At 36.6% G+C, this 24,450-nt stretch overlaps 1 protein-coding gene across 3 annotated transcripts in view; it reads right to left on the minus strand.

Moving 5' to 3' along the window:
• Window positions 1-24,450, minus strand: part of CNOT6L (CCR4-NOT transcription complex subunit 6 like) — a 117,076-nt gene that overhangs the window by 43,626 nt on the left and 49,000 nt on the right. For all 3 annotated transcript variants that reach the window (XM_018049622.1, XM_013964742.2, XM_005681805.2), the window contains exons 2-5: window positions 23,007-23,128; window positions 19,480-19,666; window positions 16,980-17,065; window positions 3,092-3,181 (exon numbers count right to left, since the gene is read on the minus strand). In XM_018049622.1, coding sequence (XP_017905111.1) covers window positions 3,092-3,181; window positions 16,980-17,065; window positions 19,480-19,666; window positions 23,007-23,118 — 475 coding nt within the window. In that variant the 5' untranslated portion in view covers window positions 23,119-23,128. The remainder of the gene's footprint in view (window positions 1-3,091; window positions 3,182-16,979; window positions 17,066-19,479; window positions 19,667-23,006; window positions 23,129-24,450) is intronic.

The raw sequence follows: 24,450 nt of genomic DNA on the forward strand, positions 1-24,450 counted from the left end.
TTATTGACTATGCCAAAGCCTCTGACTGTGTGGATCACAACAAACTGTGGAAAATTCCAAAAGAGATGAGAATAGCAGACCACCTTACCTGCCTCTTAAGAAATCTGTATGCAGGTCAGAAAGCAACAGTTAGAACTGTACATGGAACAACAGACTGGTTGCAAATCAGGAAAGGAGTAAGTCAAGGCTGTATACTGTCACCCTGCTTATTTAACTTATATGCAGAGTACATCATGAGAAACGCTGGGCTGGAAGAAGCACAAGCTGGAATCAAGACTGCCGGGAGAAATATCAATAACCTCAGATATGCAGATGACACCACCCTTACGCAGAAAGCGAAGAAGAACTAAAGCGCCTCTTGATGAAAGTGAAAGAGGAGACTGATAAAGTTGGCTTAAAACTCAACATTCAGAAAACTAAGATCATGGCATCTGGGCCCATCACATTATGCCAAATAGATGAGGAAACAGTGACAGACTTTATTTTTGTGGGCTCCAAAATCACTGCAGATGGTGGACTGCGGACATGAAATTAAAAGTTGCTTACTCATTGGAAGAAAAGTTATGACCAACCTAGACAGCATATTCAAAAGCAGAGACATTACTTTGCCAACAAAGGTCCATCTAGTCAAGGGTATGGTTTTTCTAGCAGTCATGTACGGACGTGAGAGTTGGACTATAAAGAAAGCTGAGTGCCAAAGAATTGATGCTTTTGAACTGTGGTGTTGGAGAAGACTCTCAAGAGTCCCCTGGACAGCAAGGAGATCCAACCAGTCCATCCTAAAGGAAATCAGTCCTGGGTGTCACTGGAAGGACTGATGTTGAAGCCGAAACTCCAATACTTTTGCCACCTGATGCAATTTGATGCAAAGAGTTGACTCATTTGAAAAGACCCCGATGCTGTGAGGGATTGGGGGCAGGAGGAGAAGGGGACGACCGAGGATGAGATGGTTGGATGGCATCACTGACTCAATGGACATGAGTTTGAGAAAACTCTGGGAGTTGTTGATGGACAGGGAGGCCTGGCTTGCTGCTGTCCCTGGGGTCGCAGAGTCAGACACAACTGAGTCATTGAACTGAAAAGTTTAAAAAAAAAAAGGAAGAAGAAGAAAATGCACTATTGTAAATATACTGATTCTTTGCAAAACAAACTACAGTAGATTCTTGAACAAAAACAGGATAGTGACCCTGACCCCTGCACAGTCAACACCTTCACATATAACCTTACAGCCCTGGGTATCCTCGGTTCCACAACACATATTCAACCAAATTTAGATCCTATAGTACTATTCATTGAAAAGTAATCTGCATCTAAGTGGACCTGTGCAGTTCAAACCTGTGTTGCTCAACAGTCTACTGCATCCCCCAAAAAATCCCTACACTTACAGTTGGGGGAGTGGAGAAATTTGAAAGGCTGTTTCTAGCAATTTTAATGGAACTATAAGGCAAAATAAGCATGGGGCCAAAATAAGCCAAGACTTTATAATCAAATCAAGAGGGAAGATTTACTCTACTGCATCTCAAAACATTTTACAAAGCTACCATAAATAACAACCTTATATTGCAATAAAGACTAACAAAAGGTAACAAAAAACAGAGGTTCTAGAAATAGATCCATACAAATGTTGATGGTTCATGACAAAAGGGCACAAAAAATAGTAATGAAAGGACAGCCTTTTCAATAAATGGCTATGGGTTAATTTAATATACAAATTTGGAAAAGTTACAAAAATTGAATCCTGTGTTACACAAACATCAATTCCGCGAAGCTTATAGCTCTAAATGTTGCAAGTGAAAAACAGAGCTTCTAGATAATAACACAGAATACATCCACGAGCTTGAGGTAGGGAAAAATTCTTTAAGAGGACACAAAAGCAGTATCATACTAAAAAGATCAATAAAGCAAAGTATGTTAAACTTCTGCTGTTCATCAACAGACAAATTAAGAGAGTAAAAACCAATAATAGCATGGGAAAAGATATTTGCAACATATGTAGCAACAAACAGCTTATATATAAAACACAAGAAAAACTCTTTAAAAATCACATACACACACACCAGATATGCCATATGGCTGGGTCAACAGGCTATATTCATACAGATAAGACACATACTATTTCAAAAAAAGAAGAAAATAACAAACACATGCTTTGTATACAACCTAAAAACCACATATTCTTCATACTAAAAGGACTTCTTTAATAAATCTGATGTCTCTCTCCATCAATCAATTTTGTCTTTTTAGCCAAAAAATTTTAAATAACATTTGATTTCCCCTTATTGTAAAATTTTCATATGTAGATGGGTGTCTTCTATGACAGAATTTAAAAGAGTACTGCAAAAATATTGTGATGATGGCCTCTATGCTTGAATCTAGATTTCTCTAGCACTGTTTCAGGATTCTGTATTTTAGAAAGGCATTATTCCAAGAAAAATATTTGAATTTAGCAGCATCTCCATTATTTTACCTGTATTTTGAGTGTTTAAGCAAAAAAAAAAAAAAAAATTCAGTCAAAATACTTAAAAGCTTTCTGATATTAAAGATTTTTCATTTGGAATACAACTATATTAATCAGATAAATGTGATGTACTTAATTAAAATCTTGCTGGCATAATTTCCACAAAGGTGAGTGAATCAAACAAATCATTTCATTCATGAAAAATGTGTACCACGTGTGGGTTCCAAGTAATCTGCATCCAATTCAAACAACTGATAACTAGGTATCTTTGTGGTTAACAGCAAGACCATCTTGGGTTCACAGCTTTTGACATTAGTCAGCAACATATTTAAGTTAATTACTTTATTCTCTCAATTTCAGAATGCCAGTAAAAATTCCCATCTCCTAGATTCCTTGGAAGATTTGACAAGATAATGTTAACTAATGCTCCTAATATATTGCTTGGTAAATATAAAGCACTGATTGTGTGCAAAAAAGATTGTCCCACTACAATACTAATGCTGGGATATACTAATGCCAGGAACTTCCATCATATAAGCAGTTTTAAAAACTGATCAGATGCTCTTAAGCAACATGGGATACTTAGCTAACAGTAATATCTGTTGAGTTTACTGCTTTGTAATTAACATTTACCTGCAAGATTGTCAAGCATGAAGTTCAGTAGCTTTCGGGTTCCATCTGGGTCCTGGTATAAATTGAGAATATCCTGTGATAAAGGATTGCCTAAAGAACAGAAAAATAAAATCTGTTAAGAGTTACAATTGGAAGACAAAACAAACATACATGATAAAACAAAATTCTAATTTTCTAAAGTGAATTTTACTGTACTCAGTCTGTTACATAAATTGAAAGAAGTCATATGAATTAAATATTCTGGTGAGACAGTTATAAAGAAAAACTTCAAAAGATCTAGTTAGATTTCACTGTTTATACTGCATATCTATAATTTGGGTGTGTCAAAATCACATATATACATACATACACACACAAATATACATATTAATCTTGGTCAATTCTGAAGTAATATCACAAACTGGCACTTTGAAGTAACCCCATAGGTTCCACATATATCTTTGAAGGCAATATTCTAAATGAAAGAAAAACAGCCTTGTGTGAGAAAGAATGAATGATATTATTAAAAAGGAGAGTCTTCCTAGTTAGAATATTATACATGGAGAAAAGGAAGATCCTTCAAGTGAAAAGAAAACTTATCGTTACCAAGATGAGTTAGTGAAATATAGAAGGAAATAATTTTTTTAATGACAGTGATCAGGGATATCTGAATACTATAACAAAACAAGCTACTGTTAACAGCCTAAATGTTTACTTAAGGAATAAAGACAGTATTTGTTAAGACAAGCATGCAAAAACAGTAAACAGATTTGAAAAAACAAAAAGTATAGAACTTCCAGAAATGAAGTTCCAACTATTAAAACAAACAAAATCTTCAATACAACATACACCAACACAAATATCTAAAATTAAATGACACTGATCAATTTAGTGGTTACAAAGAACATGGAGAACCTGGAACTCTCAGAAGTTGCAGGACACTGGTGGAAGTGTAAAATAATACAACCATGGCGAAAACCTGGTGAGCGGTTTCCAACTGACTTGAAAGTGGAAAAGGAAACTTTCTGGGTTGATGGAAATGTTCTACATCTTGAGCTAGGTAGTGGTTACACAGATGTGTTTTTGTCAAAATTAGCCAAGCAGCATCCTTAAGTATTTAGGTATTTTACTATATGCAATCAGGCTTCCCTAGTGGCTCAGTGCTAAAGAATTCACCTGCAGGAGACCAAGTTCAATCCCTAGGTTGGGAAGATCCCCTGGAGGAGGGTATAGCTACCCACTCCAGGATTCTTGCCTGGAGTATCCCATGGACAGAAGAGCCTAGCTAGCTATGGTCCACAGGGTCACAGAGTTGGACACAACTGAAGCAACTGAGTGTACATGCAAGCACGCACTGCATGTAATCATAACTAATAAAGTACTAGGGGTGGGGACCATGAATGAGGGACTTTCCTGGGAGTCCAGCAGTTAAGAATCCACACTTCTACTTCAGGGGCGCAGGTTAGATCCCTGCCTAGGGGACTAAGATCCCATATGCTGTGTGGCACTGCCCAAGTATGTTAGTTGCTCAGTCATGTCCAACTCTTTGTGACACCAGGGACTGTGGCATGCCAGGATGCTCTCTGCCCATGGAATTCTCCAGGCAATAACACTGTGAGTGGGTTGTCATTTCCTTCTCCAGGGGATCTTTCCAATCCAGGGACTGAACCCAGGTCTCCTGCACTGCAGGCTGGTTCTTTACCATCTGAGCCACCAGGGAAGCCCAAAAAACAACAAAAACAAAATGAAACAAAACAAGAAACCATGAATGAGTTAGGTAGTAGATTACACCAGCTGAAAATAAAACAAATGAACAGGAAAACTATACCCAAAGAAATTACCCAGAATGCACCACTGAGCATCAAAAAGATGTAAAGCACAAGACAATAAAAATATGGGACTCAGAGCAAGAAATCTTAATGCACCAATAAATTGGAGCTCTGGGTAGATCAGTACTTTGTTTTCTGCTCCAATATGTAAAGAGATTGGAAGTTGATTCTTGCCGAGAGTTAAGAGACTTCTTCCTGGAGGAGAGGGAGGAAGTTATCATTGGCAAATGTTTTTAAATTTGTAGGTGGCCAAGATCAAGGAAACTCCTGGAGCAAATAGCAGACTAACCAAAAGGTTTAAAAGAAAATGCTGGAAATGAGATGTAAATATGGGCTCTGAAAAGCCCAGACATATTCCTGGGACTCTAGAAGATAAAATGTATATGGAGACCTATGCTCATGTTTAGGAAAAAACCTAAAAACAGCCTAAGCTCTCACCTCTGTCTGACCCTGAGGTTATGCAATGAAAGAAGTGAAGGACAAAGCCGAATTATAAACTTTCTGGCTGATTACTGATCGTATGCCCCCAAACACACACTGAGCCACTTGGCCAAGAGTGGGAGACTTACTAGTGACAGGCATTTATCAAAATCTCTGGTCAAGCACTAGCTGACCATAAACTGAATAAAGGCCTTAATGGCCACATATGATAAAGCACACAAAATTAGTTCTGAGAAATCACTAAAGCAACAAACAACATACACAACAAGCAGCAACAACAGACAACCCCGGGAAGGGGAAAGAGTCTAATTTCAAAGTTGCCACATTATTTTAAAAGTCCAATTCTTAACCAAAAACCTATGAAACACACAGAGAAACAAGAGAGTATGTCCTAAACACAGGGAAGAGATCCATCAATAAAAACTGTCCCTAAGAACAATAAAAACTGTACCCAAGGATTTACTAGAAAAAACTTTGAAATCTACTATTTTAATATGCTTAAAGAGCTGAAGAAAACCATGCCTAAAGAATTAAAGTATGAGAATGACATCTCACCAAATAAAGAATACCCTAAAATAAACAGAAATTATAAAAGGAACAAAATAGAAATTATAAAATTTTTTTGAAAATCACTAGAAGGGCTCAAGAGCAGTACTGGATGGGTAGAAGAAAAGATCTGTGACCTTGAAGAGAAGTTATTTGAAATTACACAGTCTGAGGAAAAGAAGAAAAAGGAATGAAGAAAAATTAACAGACATCAGAGATGTATCAGACAACAAGTATACCAACTTATATACAATGGAGTCCCAGAAGAGGAGGAGAGAAAAGAACAGGAAAAAAACTAAAAGAAATAATGGTCGAAAGCATCGCATATTTAATGAAAAACATTAACAGAAGAGGCCAAATAAATTCCAAGTAAAATAAAATGTAAGAGAGGCCCTGGACAAATTGTAATAAAACTGCAAAGTCAAAGAATCTAAGACAGTCGTGACACATGGTGTACCGAGCCTCAAAATAAGATTAACAGCTGATTTCTCATCAGAAACTATAGAAGCCAAAAGGCAGTAGAATAACACATTCCAAGTACTAAAGGAAAAATAAATGAACCATCAATCTAGGAATTCTATATCTAGCAAAAATATCCTTCAAAAATAAAGGGGTCAGAAAGATATTCCCAAATAAACAAAACCTGAGTTTCTCACTAGCATACTAAGCCCTCAGCAAATACTAAACAGATTCTGTTAGCTGAACTGAAAGAAAACAGAACAGTAACTTGAATCCATATGAAAAATCAGAGTACCAGTAAAGGTATTCCACACAGTAACATATAAAAGACAGTGTAAATTTAATTTTCTAACTTTTCCCCTCCTATTTAATATAAGAGATAAATGCACACAGCAATAATTATAAATCTATGTTGATAGGCACACAACATAAAAAGATGGTATTTGTAATGATAGCAGCATAAAAGAGAAGTGAATGGAGATACAGATGCAAAGTTCTTTTATGTTACTGAAATTAAATTGCTACTAATCCAAATTAAATCACTGTAAACTAAGATGTTAACTGTAATCTTTAAGGTAATCACTAAGAAAATAACTCAAAATAATACAGCAAAAGAAACAAAGGAATTAAATTGGTACATTGGGAAACATCCATCTAGAAAACAAGGCATTAATTGAGGAAAAGTGGAACAAAAAGAACATAACACATACAGAAAACAAATAGCAAAATAACCGACATGAATCCCACTTTATCAGCAAACACATTAGATGTAAGTGGATTAAACTCAGATTAAAAAGCAGAGAACTGCAGAATGACTAATAAAACAAGACTTATATGCTGTCTAAAAAAGGCACACTATAAGGACAAAAATAGACTGAAAGTAATCTTTTACAGAAAGAGATACACCCTACAAACAGTAACCAAAAGAGCAGAAGTGGCTACATTGAGCTAAGGATAACCTCAATGTCTAGTATTAATGAAAAACTGAATTAGTAGTTAAGAACTTTTCAACAAAAAAAATTTCAGGCCCATATATTTTTACTGGAAGAGTCATCCCATAAGGTAAGAAAGCAATAATACAAATGGAAACTATTCAAGATGTCTGAGTAACACTTTTCAATTCAATTTACAAAGTCAGCAGTATCCTGGTATCAAGCCAGACAAAAGCACTGCAAAAAATATACTACAGAATGTCTTATTATCATAAATGTATAAATCTTCAACAAAATACTAGCAATACAGTATTTCAACAATATATTAAAAACAGAACACATTATGGTCAAGTGGTATTTAAAATGGGACAAGAAGGTGAGTTCTATCTATTGACAGAAGGCTGATTATTACTGAAAACCACCAATGTAATTCAGCAAATAAAGTAAAGAAGAAAAGTCATGCACATCTCAACAGCTGCAGAGAAAGAATTTGACTAAATTCAACCTGTACTAATGACAAAAATCCTCAGCAAAAGTGAAGTAATAGAAAAGTGAAAAGTGAAAGTCATGTCCGGCTCTTTGCCTCCCATGGACTCTACAGTCCATGGAATTCTCCAGGCCAGAATACTGGAGTGAGTAGCCTATCCCCTCTCCAGAGGATCTTTCCAACCCAGGGATCAAACCCAGGCCTCTTGCATTGCAGAAGGATTCTTTACCAGTTGAGCCACAAGGAAAGCCCAAAGTAACAGAAGGGAAATTTATTTAACCTGAAAAAGCATCTACCAGAAAGTTGCAGCTATTAATAATGTAATTCACAATGAAAGACTGAACACTTTTTCTCCATAAAATTGAGAATGGAGCAACGATGTGCAGTGTCACCATTTCTATTTAATATTGTCCTTGGCAGTGTGATAAAGCAAAAAAAAAACACACACACACAGAAAGAAATGAAAAGATCTGTACTCACAGATTAAAAGGTTGTAAAAGTTCCTAGAAGTAATAAGCTTACAAATGTTTCAAGGGACAAGGTCAATATACATTTAAATAAACTGCATTTTAATTATATAAAACATCAGTGAATAACTGGACATTTAAAAGGCAACATCATTTACAATAACATCAAATAATCAGCAAATCCAGCAAAAATATACAAATCTAGCAAAATATTTCCAAGCTCTACATGCTGAAAACTACGAAACATTGAAGGAATAAAGAAAACTTGCATAAATGAAGAGGTACACAGTATTCATAGATTGGAAGACTCAATATTAAGTGTTAAGATTAAGATATTTATTCTTCGTCCAAACTGATCTACATATGCAATACAATTCCAATTAAAATTCCAGCAGGATATTTTGCAAAATTTATAAGCTGATTCTAAAATTTACATGGAAATGCAAAGCATTTATATGTGTCAATGCAATTTTGAAAAATAACTACAGAGTTGGAGAACTCATACTATATAATCTCAGAGCTTATCATAAACCTACAGTAATCAAACATTTTGGTATTGGCAAAGATCAGTGGACAGGATAATATATCTAACAGTAGACCCACATATCTTTGGGTCAAATAATATCTTTGTCAAAGCTGCAAGAAAACATGTAGAAAGTATAACCTTTTCAATAAACAGCTGGAATGACTGGGTGTGCATACATAAACGAACAAACTTTGCACCATATACACAAAAATTAATGCAAAACAGACCACAGACCTATACGTAAAACCTAACTATAAAATTTCTAAAAGAAAATCTTCATGTACTTGGATAAGGTAAATAATACATCTTAGGTATGACACCAAAGACAATCCATAGATGAAAACAAGTGATAAATAGGACTGCAACAAAATGGAAAATTGCTTTTTAAAAGTTTCTAATCAAGGAAATAAACATACAAGCCATAGACTGGAAAAAACATCTGTAAAACATACTTTAAAAAGGACTTGAATCTAGAACATTTAATGAACTCTCAAAATCTCAGTAATTAGAAAATATCAATTAGGCAAAAGCTGCCATAATTACTCATCAGAGAAAAGACAAATTTAAACCACAATGAGATATTACTATACCCTACTAGGATGAAAAAAAATAGAACATACTGATAATACCAAAAAGCGCTGACAAGAAGGCACGGCCAAATAAAATAGTCTCATATATTTGGCAGGAATACAAAATGAAAAATCCACTATACTTCATTATCAGCCAGATAAACAGTCTGGCAGTTTCTTAATGACGTTTAACATACATTTACCATACCACCTGGCAGTTCCACTCCTATCTATTTACCCAACGAAAAGAGAAACTTACTTTACATAGAAATCTATACAAATGTTTACAGTGCTTTTATCCATAATCAACCATAACTGGAAACAACCCAAATGTCCTTCAACTTGTGAACAGATAACGTTTAGTAGTATATCCACACAGTCAGAAACTACTTAGCAACAGAAATGCACTATCAAAATACACAACACTGAAGAACCTCAAATACATTAAGCTACATGAGAGAATCCTGACTCAAAAGTTTACATACTATGTTTCCATATATGACATTTCTGGAAAAGTACTTGCCAAGGGCTGATGATAGTAGGAGAAGGTGTTGACTTCAACTAACGCAAATGAATTCTGGACAATACAAGAACAATCTTATCTCTCAACTGTACTGGTGGTTATGCAACTGCATACATCTGTCAACATTTACCAAATGTGAATGTCTGTCAACAAAGAGGTCATTTTCACTCCAAATAGTTTAGTAAAAAGTTGATAAAAATTTAATTTTTTCAAAACTATATTCAAGATCCAATTTCAAGAGTGACCACTAAGAATTCAGAAATAAAATGTACAAATCCCAAACCAACAGAAGTATACAGGTTAAGAAATGAACAAGGGGGGAAAAAAGTCTGTTTTAGAAAGGCAAAAAGAGAAAAATCACACCAAGAATGGAAGCAAATTGTAGGATGGCAACAACACAAGAATATCAACAACTGGAATAGAGTTAAGGTAACTGGTTTGAACCCACACATTAAAAACAAAAAAAGTCAGACTAGATTAAGAACAAAGACCAATGATATACTATTTGTAAGAGACATCTATCTAAGCATAAGTACATAGAAAGGTTGAAAATAAACAAATGAAAAAAAGATACATTCAAACAATTTCCAAAAGAAAACTTGCATAGCTATTATATTAGATAACAAAGACTATAAGATGAAAACACTAACAAAAGGCTCAGACATACTATCAGGTTCAATTTACCTGAAGGTAGAGCAATTCTTTGGCCACCAACTCACTGGAAAAGAACAACCAACTCACTGGAAAAGACCCTGATGCTGGCAAAGACTGAAGGCAAAAGGAGAAGACGGAGACAGAGGATGAGATGGCTGGATAGGATCACTAATTCAATGGATATGAATTTGAGCCAACTCCGGAAAATAGTGAAGAACAGGGAAAGCTGGCATGCTACAGTCCATGGGGTCACAAAAAGTCAGACACGACCTAACAACTGAACAACAAGAGAAATATACAGGCATAGATGGTATACCTAATAAAATAATCTCAAAGGCTATAAAGCAAAAGCTGACAAAACTGCAAGGGGAAAATGAACAAATCCAGAATTTAAATGGAAATGTTAGCATATACAACTTAATTATTCAAAAAGCAAACAGCCTAAAATTTACAAAGATACAGAAAATCTGAGGAACACCAACAAATTTGATATAATGGAGAAATATATATAGACATGAGCCTAACAATTAGAGAAACAATACTCTTTTCAGATGCAGTAAAACATTTATAAAAATTGATCACATACAAGGCCATAAAGCAAGAATCAAAAGATGTCAAAGAACTGATGCATACAGGCTACCTCAACTGCCTATAATGCAATTAAGTTTAAAGCTAACAAAAATAGAAAGCTAATCTAAAGTCACACATGCATGGAAATTTTAAATAACTGATGAGTCAAAGAAGGTATAATAATCTATATTAATAATAAAGTTTCCCAGGAGGCATAAATGGTAAAGAACCTGCCTGCCAATGCAGGAGACATGAGAGACACAGGTTGAATCCCTGAGTTTGAAAGATCCCCTGGAGGAGGGCATTGCTACTTACTCCAGTATTCTTGCCTGGAGAATCCCATGGAAAGAGGAGCCTGGAAGGCTACAGTCCATAGGGTCACAGAGAGTTGGGCACAACTGAAGAGAATTAGCAGGCACACATGCATAATAGTACTTAGGCCAAAACAATGAGAATGTTTCATATCAAAAGCATAGGATGCCAAAAAACTGCCAAGTAAATTTATAGTCTTGACAAAAAAAAGTATGATCTTAAATACTTTTATTTATTTTCAAATAAGGAACTCTAAGTATGAATAAGCCATATATCCAACTTAAAAAGGAAAAAAATTGTAATACTAATAAATGGAACAATAGAATAAAGAAAAACAAAAACAAACCAGTTTTTAAAAAATAAAAAGCAACACTGATTCACTGAAAAGAACATAACTGACAAACCCCTGGGGAAATAAATTAGAAAAAAAGACAGAAGACACAAATAATCTTACTAATGAAGAAAGGGATAATATAAACAGAGCCTAAAAATATATCTAGAGAATATCATGAACACTTTTATGCAAACAAATCTGAAAACTTTAAAAAGCTAAAAAATTTCAGTATTACAGATATGGTCCAGCAAAACTGACTCATGAACAATTAGAAGGACTTGACGGTTCTTATAACTACAAATACATTGAGATGATAGTTTCACCAGGCAATGATAGTTTATGGCCTTGTTCCACAAAAATTTCAAGAAATGGATTAATTACATACTATACAAACTCTTTGAGAAAATTAAATAAGAACAGTAAAATACAGGTCTATCTTATTCGTTAACAGACAAGAAAACTCTCTTTAAAAAATTGTTGGGAAAGGCAGCCCATCAGTGTCCCTGTGTTCCGTTCCTCATTCTTCGAGAGTGTAACTGATTTTAAGGTTTATCTGTCTCATGATATGGAGCAGGTTCTGTAGCTAAATAGGCAACTATTAATAAATAGGTCAAGGCAGCCAGAGCACTACTTCCATGTAACTCTTTGCACCTCTGGGGAAGCAGGACTAGTTTTTTGTAGTTAGCTATATTTGTTGCTTGCTTGCAAGGTGCTGGACCTTTGGACTTGGATTACTCAACTGCAATGCAAACTGTGTGTACACAATGTGTGTCTGGACCCATCTTGTAGCTTCAATGATAATGTTCTTTGTCTCTGACCCAAGAGTCTCATGTCTTCTACCACTATCCATGAAACAATAATTGGCTAACTTAATAGCTTGTTCAAACGACCATACAACTGAACTCATTTCACATGCTAGCAAGGTCATGCTGAAATCCTTCAAGCTATGCTTCAACAGTACGTGAACCAAGAATTTCCAGATGTATAATCTTGATTTAGAAAAGGCAGAGGAACCAGAGTTCAAAGTGCCAACATTCCTAGAAATGCAAGGGAATTCTAAAAAAAATCTGCTTCATTGACTACGCTAGAGTCTTTCTGTGGATCGCAAAAAACTGTGGAAAACTTGTAAAGACATGAGAATACCAGACCACCTTACCTGTCTCCTGAGAAACCTGTATACAGGACAAGAAGCAACAGTTAGTACCAGACATGGAACAACAGACTGGCTCAAGATTAGGGAAGGAGTGTGTCAAGGTTGTATATTGTCATCCTGCTTATTTAACTTATATGCAGAGTACTTCATGGGAAATGTGGGGCTAGGAGATTCACAAGCTGGAAGCAAGATTGCCAGGAGAAATATCAACAATCTCAGATATGCAGACAATACCATTCCAATGTCACAAAGTGAAGAGGAACTAAAGAGCCTGTTGATGAAAGTCAAAGAGGAGAGCGACAAAGCTGGCTTAAAACTCAACATTCAGAAAACTAAGATCATGGCACCTGGTCTCATCACTTCCTGGCAAATAGATGGGGAAAAAGTAAGAACAGTGACAAATTTTATTTTCTTGGGCTCCAAAATCACAGCAGACAGTGACTGCAGCCATGAAATTAAAAGATGCTCCCTGGAAGAAAAGTTATGACAAACAGCATATTAAAAAGCCAGAGACATCATTCTGCCAACAAAGGTCCATATAGTCAAAGACATTATTTTCCCAACAGTCATGCATGTTTGTGAGAGCCTGACCATAAAGAAGGCTGAGCACCAAAGAACTGATGCTTTTGAACTGTGGTGCTAGAGAAGACTCTTGAGAGTCCCTTGGACAGCAAGGAGATCAAACCAGTCAAATCTTAAAGGAAATCAACCCTGAATACACACTGGAAGGACTCATGTTGACACTCCAAAACTTTGGCCATCTGTTGTGAAGAGTCGACTCATTGGAAAAGACTCTGATGCTAGAAGAGATTGAGGGCAAGAGGTGAAGGGAGTGACAGGGGATGATATGGTTGGATGGCATCTCTGACTCAATCGATATGAGTATGAGCAAACTCTGGGAGATAATGAAGGACAGGGAAGCCAGGTGTGCTGCAGTTCATGGAGTCACAAAGAGTCACACACTACTTAGTGACTAAACAACAATGCTCTCTGATAGATTATCTTTCACTTATTGATTTACAGACGCTCATTAGATAATACAGAAGTACCTTGCCTCCTATATGAGTGACAACTAGATTTTTAAAATGCCACTTGTAAAAAGGTACTGAGAATGTTAGATAAACGGATATGTAGTTATTCATTATATTATTTTCTTTAAAATGTTACTCTTTTTATATTATGATATATTTAGTGAATTTAAAAGTTCACATAGTAAAAGAATCTTCAACTGTCACACTCCTTTTTATTTCAAGGGTGATGAGCAATTCGTGGGAGAAAGGTAGAAATTTTCAGTTATTGAAGTCAGAAATTTTTTATTATTTGGGGACATAAATGTTTAATGCTTGAGGAACTCTTTGGCCCGTATGTCACAGAAAGTATTGCTTTACCTTAGGACATGAATTTCAAATTATTTAAAACTTACACCTTTTCTTTCATAAAACTAATACAGTTTGAATTTGTCTTTTAAGTGACTTAACAGAACATTTCCAGCTTACTGGACTGGCCATGTATGTAGTTTTTAAATTGGCCTTCTTCATATTCTAACTCCTAAAATACCCAACCCACCACTCATATTCAAGTCTCAAAACAGAATTTCTAAAAATTAACTTGGTGAGCCAGGATGATCAAAATCATTATCAAAATGTCAGTATCTATGCTTCAGAGGAAGACAGGAAATGGAAGAAAGGCACTCCTTTTTCTAGTTTGAAGACAAAATGGAATCTCAGAGGCAATCCATTTTCATTGTTTCTTTTAAATATATCACAACACTATTCTAAATACTTCATTCCACCCCTCCCCCTTTTTTAGACACAAAATACTACTATGTGGTTATTAAAACTGATGATGAATTATTTCAAGTTTTACCTCCCTAAGAATATATAGCTACCATTCATTAGGGACACTTTATTCCTTCAATTCCTTCATAAAACCAACCCTGTTTTTTACCACCTTAAAGTTTTGAAAGAAGGTTGGAAGGGCTCTGATTTTCTTTCATTTCTAAAAGGTCCTTACTCTTCCATACTGATTACCTGAACATAAAATAGCGCTGCCAGAAAAACAAATCTTCACAGAAGAGGAAAGGGCTGCATATAGGCATTTACCATAGAACAAACTGAAGTTTACTGAAAAGGAATTTATTCGAGAGCACAGAGAAAACTAAGTTGCATCTAGTAAAGCAGAACTGGTGCCTGACTTGAAAGTCTAAACGGAGATTTTAACAAATGTGAATCATCAGCAGACAAATCTCTAAAACCAAAGGCCGACCAAAGATTATAGTTTGGAAGACTAACATTTTAACCAATCAAAAAAGAAGCAAGGACTAAGGAGACAACAGATATTCAGGATGATTCATTCAGTTGATACACAGTATAAATTTTCTGAGAACACGTCTCTACACGAGATAACATGGAATAGAGTTGAGAAACAGAAGATATATAATATTTGCTTTTTTAGGAATGTTACACAGTATAAAGGGTAAGTCCAATTGGGTTGAATAGCAAATTATTCATTTGTCATTAACATGCTCTGCATCAATATGAGAAAGAGGAAAACAGCTCTTCTGATTATTCTTGAAAGTAAGAAACAATGGTTATCCTTGGAGACAAAAAATATACAATTATTATAATCAGTATGAAATTGTGAGTTCCATATTTTGTGAAATCTAAAACTATACAAAATGATAACCATTCATACTTATTAAGAGGAACAGAAGCCCCCACTTCAACTCTAGCTGGATAATTGTTTCAACTATAAGAATAAGATTTAACATACAGAAAATAAGGTGAAATTCACACCTTGGGTGAATCCTCAAGAAAATATTTTAGATAAGTATCCCCCTGTCTGTTTACTTCTTACATGATTTAAAAAAAAAAAAAAGGCAGTAAAATCCTACAAAGAAACTAAAATCACAAGTTAGACCATTCATATAATGACCCAATTTACAAAGGGTTAATTGTATAAGGCAGAGAAGGCAATGGCACCCCACTCCAGTACTCTCGCCTGGAAAATCCTATAGATGGAGGAGCCTGGTAGGCTGCAGTCCATGGGGTTGTGAAAAGTCGGACACAACTGAGCGACTTCACTTTCACCTTTCACTTTCATGCACTGGAGAAGGATATGGCAACCCACTCCAGTGTTCTTGCCTGGAGAATCCCAGGGACGGGGGAGCCCGGTGGGCTGCCGTCTCTGGGGTCGCACAGAGTTGGACACGACTGAAGTGACTTAGCAGCAATTGTATAAGGAAGCCTAATACCACTTTCTTCATTTCATTCATTTCAACAAATAACATCAGCAATCCTACCACTCTTATTCGAGCTTGTTTCTTAATGCTCCATTGTATGACTTGAGCAAACACAAACAGAACATGTTCATGAGACTTAGCAGTCTTTGAAGAAGGAAAATAAAACATACAAAAGTATATATTTTATAAGGCTTTGATTAATGTTCATTCCTTATTAGCACAAAAAATGTTTAACCAATACAGTAAATCTGCATTTAGTCCTCTGCATTCAAAATAAGCCCTTCTTCCTATGCTATGCTAAGAGAAAAATACACAAAACAAGTATTTATGTGATTTGAGTATGACTTTCATCCCAAACTGAGATGATACCATCAGAGGATGGATTAATATGCTTATATATAAACAACTGCTCTTACTATGTGTGGCTCATTTTTACTGCTATGCTTTTCCCTTATATAATATGCTAATGCTATCTACTCTATCAAAATCAGACATTCTGACTGAGGTTATAATTTATTATGTTACATCACTGTTTTTAAATTGTTTTAAATGGGGAAAAAAACTATAGCGCTAAGTGTTAACTTAAAATATCTCCTCTAAGAAAATTCAGAGGTTTACAGAAAATTAAAAATAAAATTAAAAAATTTTCCTTCCATACAAGCTTGTAAAAATGATGGGAGCTTGTTTAAATCCTGAAGCTCAATCTGACACAGAAGAACCACTTTTCTCTTAAGAGGAACATATAGTTATAGTCTCAAAATTATACTAAAACCTGACCTAATTGTAACCAAAATGGCCTTTAAAAGGTTAAGACAACTTCAATACTGAGTGTCAATGCTATCATTTAGAAAAGAAAAATCACTCACCTTTCAAACCTAGAGTTTGTAGCTGGAAGAGCCGACCAAGTTCATAAGGCAAAACCCGTAACAGATTGTTATTTAAAAGCAATTCCCTGTTTTAAAGAAAAGAAAAAAAAAAAAAAAAAACTATTTTAACATATCAAACTTTATTAACACACCCACAGTTGCTATTCTTAACCTGCCTTTTAAGATACCATGAGTGATATCTACAATCAAGGCATTATTTCTCTATATTCATCCCAAAATGTTGTAACTACCACATTTATTAAGTGTTTCTATGAATTTACTCATTCTCAAACACAAATTAAAGATATAGGAATTGTGTATCACTCTCAAATCCACTCCCTTTTCTTGCTCACCCAAAATTCCTCTCAGATACAAATCAAGAGAGACAGATATTTTATGTATTCAAAGACAGCAGATATCCTCGAACCTAGCCTCCTCAATCACAGGAAAAAAAAAAATTTGTTTAAATAAACTTCAGGATTCACTACACAGTAGCCAGTAACCCATTCAAATTTTATAGCATTACAACTATAATCACTTCGAGATACAACAATCACTGACAGAAAATATAAACATTAAAAATAAATAGGATAGTATAAACAGGATGGCACACATGAAGATCTGAATTTATGACTGTGAAATTTGGGGCAGATTATAGAGAAAATAAATGGCCAGTGTTATTAATTAATGACTAAAAGGTATAAAATCAGACACCTAAGAAGTATAAAAAAATAACAAAAACATATAGTAAAGGGATGGTGAAAAAACAAGATTTTTAAAATTTTAAATTTAAACATGATAGCAATTTTTTAACATTACTACTCAACAGTAAAAAGGCAGGAAAGCAATCCTGATTTTCATTGGTTCCCCCATGCCTCAATGAGTAAAGAATCCATCTGCAATGCAGGAGACACAGGAGATGTGGGTTCAATTCCTGGATCGGAAAGATCCCCTGGAGGAGGAAATAGAAACCCATTCCAATATTCTCGCCCAGAGAATTCTACGGAGAGAGGAACCTGGCAGGTTACAGTCCATGGAGTCACAGAGTCGGACATGAGTGAGTGACTAAGCACACCACATACAAGCTCTCAAGATGCCTATAAAATTTTCTCCTATGAAGAAATTCTTAAAGAATCCTGTTTTTGTTTGTGTTAGTCACTCATTCATGTCCAATTCTTTGAGACCCCCATGGACTGTAGCCCACCAGACTCCTCAGCCGTGGAATTTTCCAGGAAAGAATACTAGAGTGGGTTGCCATTCCCTTCTCCAGGGGATCTTCCTGACCCAAGGATCAAACCCAGGTCTCCCACATTGCAGGCAGATTCCATCTGACCCACCAGGGTTTCTTAAAGAATCCTGAAAGACTAGAAATAAATCCATTTATTATCAGGTTTTTAAGGTTTCCTTAAGGAGTTGTCCCATCACTTCATGGGAAATAGATGGGGAAACAGTGGAAACAGTGTCAGATTTTATTTTGGGGGGCTCCAAAATCACTGCAGATGGTCACTGCAGCCATGAAATTAAAAGACGTTTACTCCTTGGAAGAAAAGTTATGACCAACCTAGATAGCATATTGAAAAGTAGAAACATTACTTTGCCAACAAAGGTCCATCTAGTCAAGGCTACAGTTTTTCCAGTGGTCATGTATGGATGTGAGAGTTGGACTATAAAGAAAGCTGAGCGCCAAAGAATTGATGCTTTTGAAGTGTGGTGTTGTAGAAGACTCTCGAGGGTCCTTTGGACTGCAAGGAGATCCATCCAGTCCATTCTGAAGGAGATCCCCTGAAGGGATTTCTTTGGAAGGAATGATGCTAAAGCTGAAACTCCAGTACTTTGGCCACCTCATGAGAAGAGCTGACTCATTGGAAAAGACTCTGATGCTGGGAGGGATTGGGGGCAGGAGGAGAAGCGGACGACAGAGGATGAGATGGCTGGATGGCATCACTGACTCGATGGACGTGAGTCTGAGTGAACTCCAGGAGTTGGTGATGGACAGGGAGGCCTGGTGTGCTGCGATTCATGGGGTCAAAAACAGCTGGACATGACTGAACGACTGAACTAACTAACTAAGGAGTTGTAATGTGTAAGTATACCTTGCTCGTAAAATATGTTCCTAAAAGCTTTACTAGTAAGCAAATCATATTTTCCCAATTATTTCTGATTAGTCTAGACTAGTCTGGCCCCAAATACTTCTGATGAGATTTGTCACCTGAGTGTAAAGCAAGAATAAAGTATTTTAGCCTATCCCACCTCAAGTCTGTCAAAAGAAATTGGTAATACATGCCCATTTCCAGCCAGAAAACTCCAAATTTAAAGGAAGGAAGGAAAAGAAGCATTCTATGGAGGCCAACTCAAGTACTATGCTCAGGCAATTTATATCATTTAATCTCCACATACATATGGAAAGCCTACTTATTGTAAGATGAGTAGCCTCCCGTAAATATTTGCATTTGGTAAATTTACAGTTTTAAACAGTTGAGTCACATTTACATTTTCTCACCTGAGAGACACCATGTTTCCTAGTTCTGCTGGTAAACTTCTGAGTTTATTGGATGACAGATCCAGGTAAACCAGATTATGAAGCTTGGCAATATCAGGTGGAATGCGACTAAGGTAATTGTCATTTAGGTGCAGCGCTGTCAAGTGTGTCAATGACCAAAGTGATGTACTTAAGCTCCGCACTCTACCTAAAAGGCAAGATATGGATTCATCAAACTCTAGGGCCAAGGCAAAAACTGAGCTACGAGCATCAAAAAGTGGGAGAAAAGCCCATAAATGCATACAGATACTCTGACTGTGACATTTTAATTTTACATTAAATGCTTTTGACTTCTTCCAAATACAACTGGTCCTTCTTTAATTCCATGCAACTTCTGTCTGACAACCATTCTTTCTCATGAATCTACCATGTATTAAAATAAACTGCAACATAACAAGGAGACCCTTGGACTAAGGGTGATCACATGTCTCAAGGAGAAAGCATGGGGCTCACCTGAGTTTTTGCAGTAGAATGCTTGTGAAGTTTTTTTAAGTCATGGTACTAACTTCTCACATACTTCATGAAAATTAACAGTACAAGGCTATAGGGTTTGAATTAGTCTTCATACTTTAAACAGACAAGAGTAATTGCTATGATTTAGAACTAATCTTAGATTAGCCACCAGGAAAATCATTTTGCTCCCAAAGGAGATATCTTCCTCAGCTTTCTCATATTTCAATTATACATTAATAAATCTGGTTTAAGATTCTGCATTAAGTGCAACACACTCCAGGAAATGGTCACACATTAAGCTTTACCAATGAGTCAGCATCCGACAGCTAGGGTAGAACACATATTGGAAAAAGAAGACTCGGTTCAGAGTCCTAATTTCTACCATTTGTTAGCCATATTAAGCATAAGCAAATCACAGAGTTTCAACTTCTGTAAAACATGCTATTATCTTAACAATAAACTTATATGAAGAGACTTTTAAAACTTTTTACCAAAGTGAAATGGTAAAAGATTCTGATTAAAAGAGCAGTGGAAGGTACAGAGGGCAAAAAAACCTTAATAGGGAAGTGTTGCTTTTCGTGTGGCTATCAAGCAGTTGACTCAAATTTAGATCTTCTGTCCAGGGTTCTTTCTATCACAGGTTCCTTGACCTTGTCTATAATCAGGCTTTAAGTATTAACTAGGATTTTGCATTTTAATAGGAAACAAAGTTTTCAAGTGATAGAGGTTCTAATAAATAAAACACTTAAGTTTTTACCTAGGGGTAACCAAGGGATTATCAACCAGAGACAACACTGGGACTCCAGCAATCTGGAAACATTTTAGCTTGTCAAAACCAGAGGAGTGCTACCACTATCTAGTGGGTAGAGGCCAGGAATGCTGCTGAACATCGACCTGCACACAACCACTTCCAACAACAAAGAACTGTCTACCAGGAAGTGTCAACAGTGCCAAGTTGAGAAATCCTGGGTTAACCTAGTAGGATTTGCTCATATTCATTATTTTAAAATTACCAATCATCTATCCACCCAGTTAGTTACCTTTTATCGAAGATACACATAGTTCCTGCCAAACTCTAATGTGGGTTTATTTAACTCTTCCAATGAAAGCATACTGAGGAAAAAATTTTATTCTATGTATAGTCTGTATTATATTGATTCATAAAAGAAAAACTGTACTTATACTTTTATTTTTAATAAGTTTTTAACTTTGTAATAATTGTAGATTTACAGAAAAGTTACCAGGACAACACAGTTCCTATATACCCCTCAGCCAGTTTTCCCTACTACTAGCATATTATATTGGAGAAGGCAATGGCACCCCACTCCAGTACTCTTGCCTGGAAAATCCCATGGATGGAGGAGCCTGGTAGGCTGCAGTCTATGAGGTCACTAAGAGTTGGACACGACTGAGCGACTTCACTTTCACCTTTCACTTTCACGCATTGCAGAAGGAAATGGCAACCCACTCCAGTGTTCTTGCCTTGAGAATCCCAGGGACGGGGGAGCCTGGTGGGCTGCCGTCTATGGGGTCGCACAGAGTCGGACACGACTAAAGCGACTTAGCAGCAGCAGCATATTATACTACCACTGTACATTTGTAAAAGGTTTCCTAGTGGCTCAGTAGTAAAGAACACGCCTGCCAATGTAGGAGACTGGGTTCAATCCCTGGGTGGAGAAGATCCCCTGAAGGAGGAAATGGCAACCCATTCCAGTTTTCTTGTCTGGGAAATCCCTACCTGGGAAAAGCCTGGCAGGCTACAGCCCATGGGGTCACAAAGAGTCAAACACAACTTAGCAACTAAAGGAACAAAACCCGGGTCTCCTGCATTGCAGGCAGATTCTTTACCATCTGAGCCACCGGGGAAGCCCTTAAAGTGAAAGAATTAGTTACTCAGTCATGCCCACCTCTTTGTGACCCCACTGGCTGTAGGCTGCCAGGCTCCTCTGTCCATGGAATTCTCCAGGCCAGAACACTGGAGCCAGTTCCCTTTTTCCAGGAAATCTTCTTGACCCAGAGAGCGAACCTGGGTCTCCTGGATTGCAGGTAGATTGTTTACCATCTGAGCCACCAGGGAAGCCCAAAAAGCAACGTTTGTCAAAACTAGGAAACTAAGATTGCTACTTTCATATTAACTAATTTACAGACTTTATTTGAATTTCACCAGTTTTTACACCTTTTTGTTATGAGATTTGATCCAAGATACCATTTTGCATTTAGCTGCCATGTCTCTTTAGTCTTCTCTTGTCTAGGACAGTTTCTCATTCTTTCCTTGTTTTCAGGATCCTGACAATCACTCTATGGAACGTCCTTCAGTCTGTCTGATGTTTTTCTCACTATTAGACTGAGGTTATGAGTTTTCAGAAATCAGATTCTATTTTAACAAATCCTAAACATGTAAAGTCATGTAACACAGTTATCACTTTATAGAATAAACAGATAGCTTTTAGGATTCCTACTCTGCCAACAATGGGATGATAGGATGATGGCAAAGATATCAACTTGCAAAAATGATTACTCTGTGATAGAAAAGCAAAATCTATTGTATCAAAGAAGCAGGTTTTACTTAGAAACTGCACTCCCAATGCCTTCAGTTCTAGATGCCACCTGTGGCCCACGGTATTAATCTCAAAAGAAACAATGGGAACAAAGACATTTAGTCACAGATAAAACAGTAAGTTGAACACTAGTAAGTACCTCAGCATCTTGTATTTTTTCAATTAATTCATTTAATTCAAAATGTATAGCAATGACAAAAATGTAATACTCAACTCTTGTTCATTATTGCGATCATGTGCATGTGAAGTGTGAAGTCGCTCAGTCGTGTCCGACTCTTTGCGACCCCATGGACTGTAGCCTACCAGGTTCCTCCATCCATGGGATTTTTCCAGCCAAGAATACTGGAATGGGTTGCCATTTTCTTCTCCAGGAGATCTTCCCAACCCAGGGACTGAACCCGGGTCTCCTGCATTGTAGGCAGACACTTTACTGTCTGAGCCACATATCCCAGATTAAATGTTTCAGATTTCACTCACCCGAGATTTCTAATTCTGCCCAGTGAGATTTTTTCCCATTGGCTACCTCCTCTGCTGACATGATGGTATAAATTCTGCGAGGATCTGGAGGATCATATTTTTCCTTTGGCATCCCTATTAGTCTGTGAGAAAAAAGAAAAAAGATGACCAATTATTATAGTCTTATACATAAAACAGAGGGAGAAAAATGGGATGGTAAGTTTTCTTTTGCTTCCCCCTTACCAGGCTACCCTTAAATTCTCACTAGAAGGAAAACACATGCAAAGTAGGCTAGGCTGCAGGAATTTAGTAACAGAGGCCTCAAGGAAAATGCAAAGAAGCAGGGACACTGGACTTCACAATAAAACATGGCGTTGCTTCCCAAACATTCACTGCACCCCTTCCTCTTCATTTAGCTGCTGTGCTTTCCAAGACAGACTGACCCTTTGAGAATTTCCTTGATGGACTCTGACTGGTCTAAGAGAACCAAGGTAATTCTATCCTCCTTGCTTCATGCTATTCAAATATTCCACGTCTAAGACAAACAATAAGCACAAGATATTCTCCCTGTCACAGAGATTAGTTCAGAAACATCTAATAATCACTAGGCCTAAGACTAATTTTACATTTATGGGAAAAGCAAACTTCTTTCTCCTATTGGTCATACATGAAAAAGAAGATAACCCCAGCTACTCTTGGCAATCATTCAACAACTAGAAGGGAAACCAGTCATAGCAGTCAGAGACTAGAAAACAGAGAAACAAAGCCAGAGTCCTCACCAAACCACTCCTGTAGCACTCTTCAGCACTGGGCTTTTTGACTATACAAGCCAGTCTATTTGCTTATTGTTTAAACTACTAGTTTGTGTTTTCTGTTACTTGTAATCAAAAGCATCTTAATTAAGATCATATATCTTGGTTTACATGGGCCAATCTTGGTTTATATCTGTTATTCTTAGGTCACTATTAACATAATTCTCAAAAGTGTCCAATTTGGATGATGAGTTACATGGCTGCCCTAATTTAAAGTAATATTATACAGTATTCTTTATATAACAGCAAAAATAACTGAACAATCATCAGTGACAACCAAATAGACATAAAACTCCTCAAGTGTGCAATGTATGAATCAGATGACAAATGGCCATAAAAGTAACCACTGAAGAAGTCTTAAAACCCCTGCATGCTCTCAGTTCAGTTCAGTCGCTCAGTCGTGTCCGACTCTTTGCGACCCCATGAACTACAGCATACCAGGCCTCCCTGTCGATCACCAACTCCAGGAGCCCACCCAAACTCATGTCCATTGAGTCAGTGATGCCATCCAACCATCTCAAACCCTGTCGTCCCCTCCTCCTCCTGCCCTCAATCTCAGCATCAGGGTCTTTTCAAATTAGTCAGCTCTTCCCATCAGGCGGCCAAAGTACTGGAGTTTCAGCTTCAACATCAGTCCTTCCAATGAACAGCCA

This window comes from Capra hircus, chromosome 6, assembly GCF_001704415.2.
Source record: "Capra hircus breed San Clemente chromosome 6, ASM170441v1, whole genome shotgun sequence".
NCBI lineage: Eukaryota > Metazoa > Chordata > Mammalia > Artiodactyla > Bovidae > Capra > Capra hircus.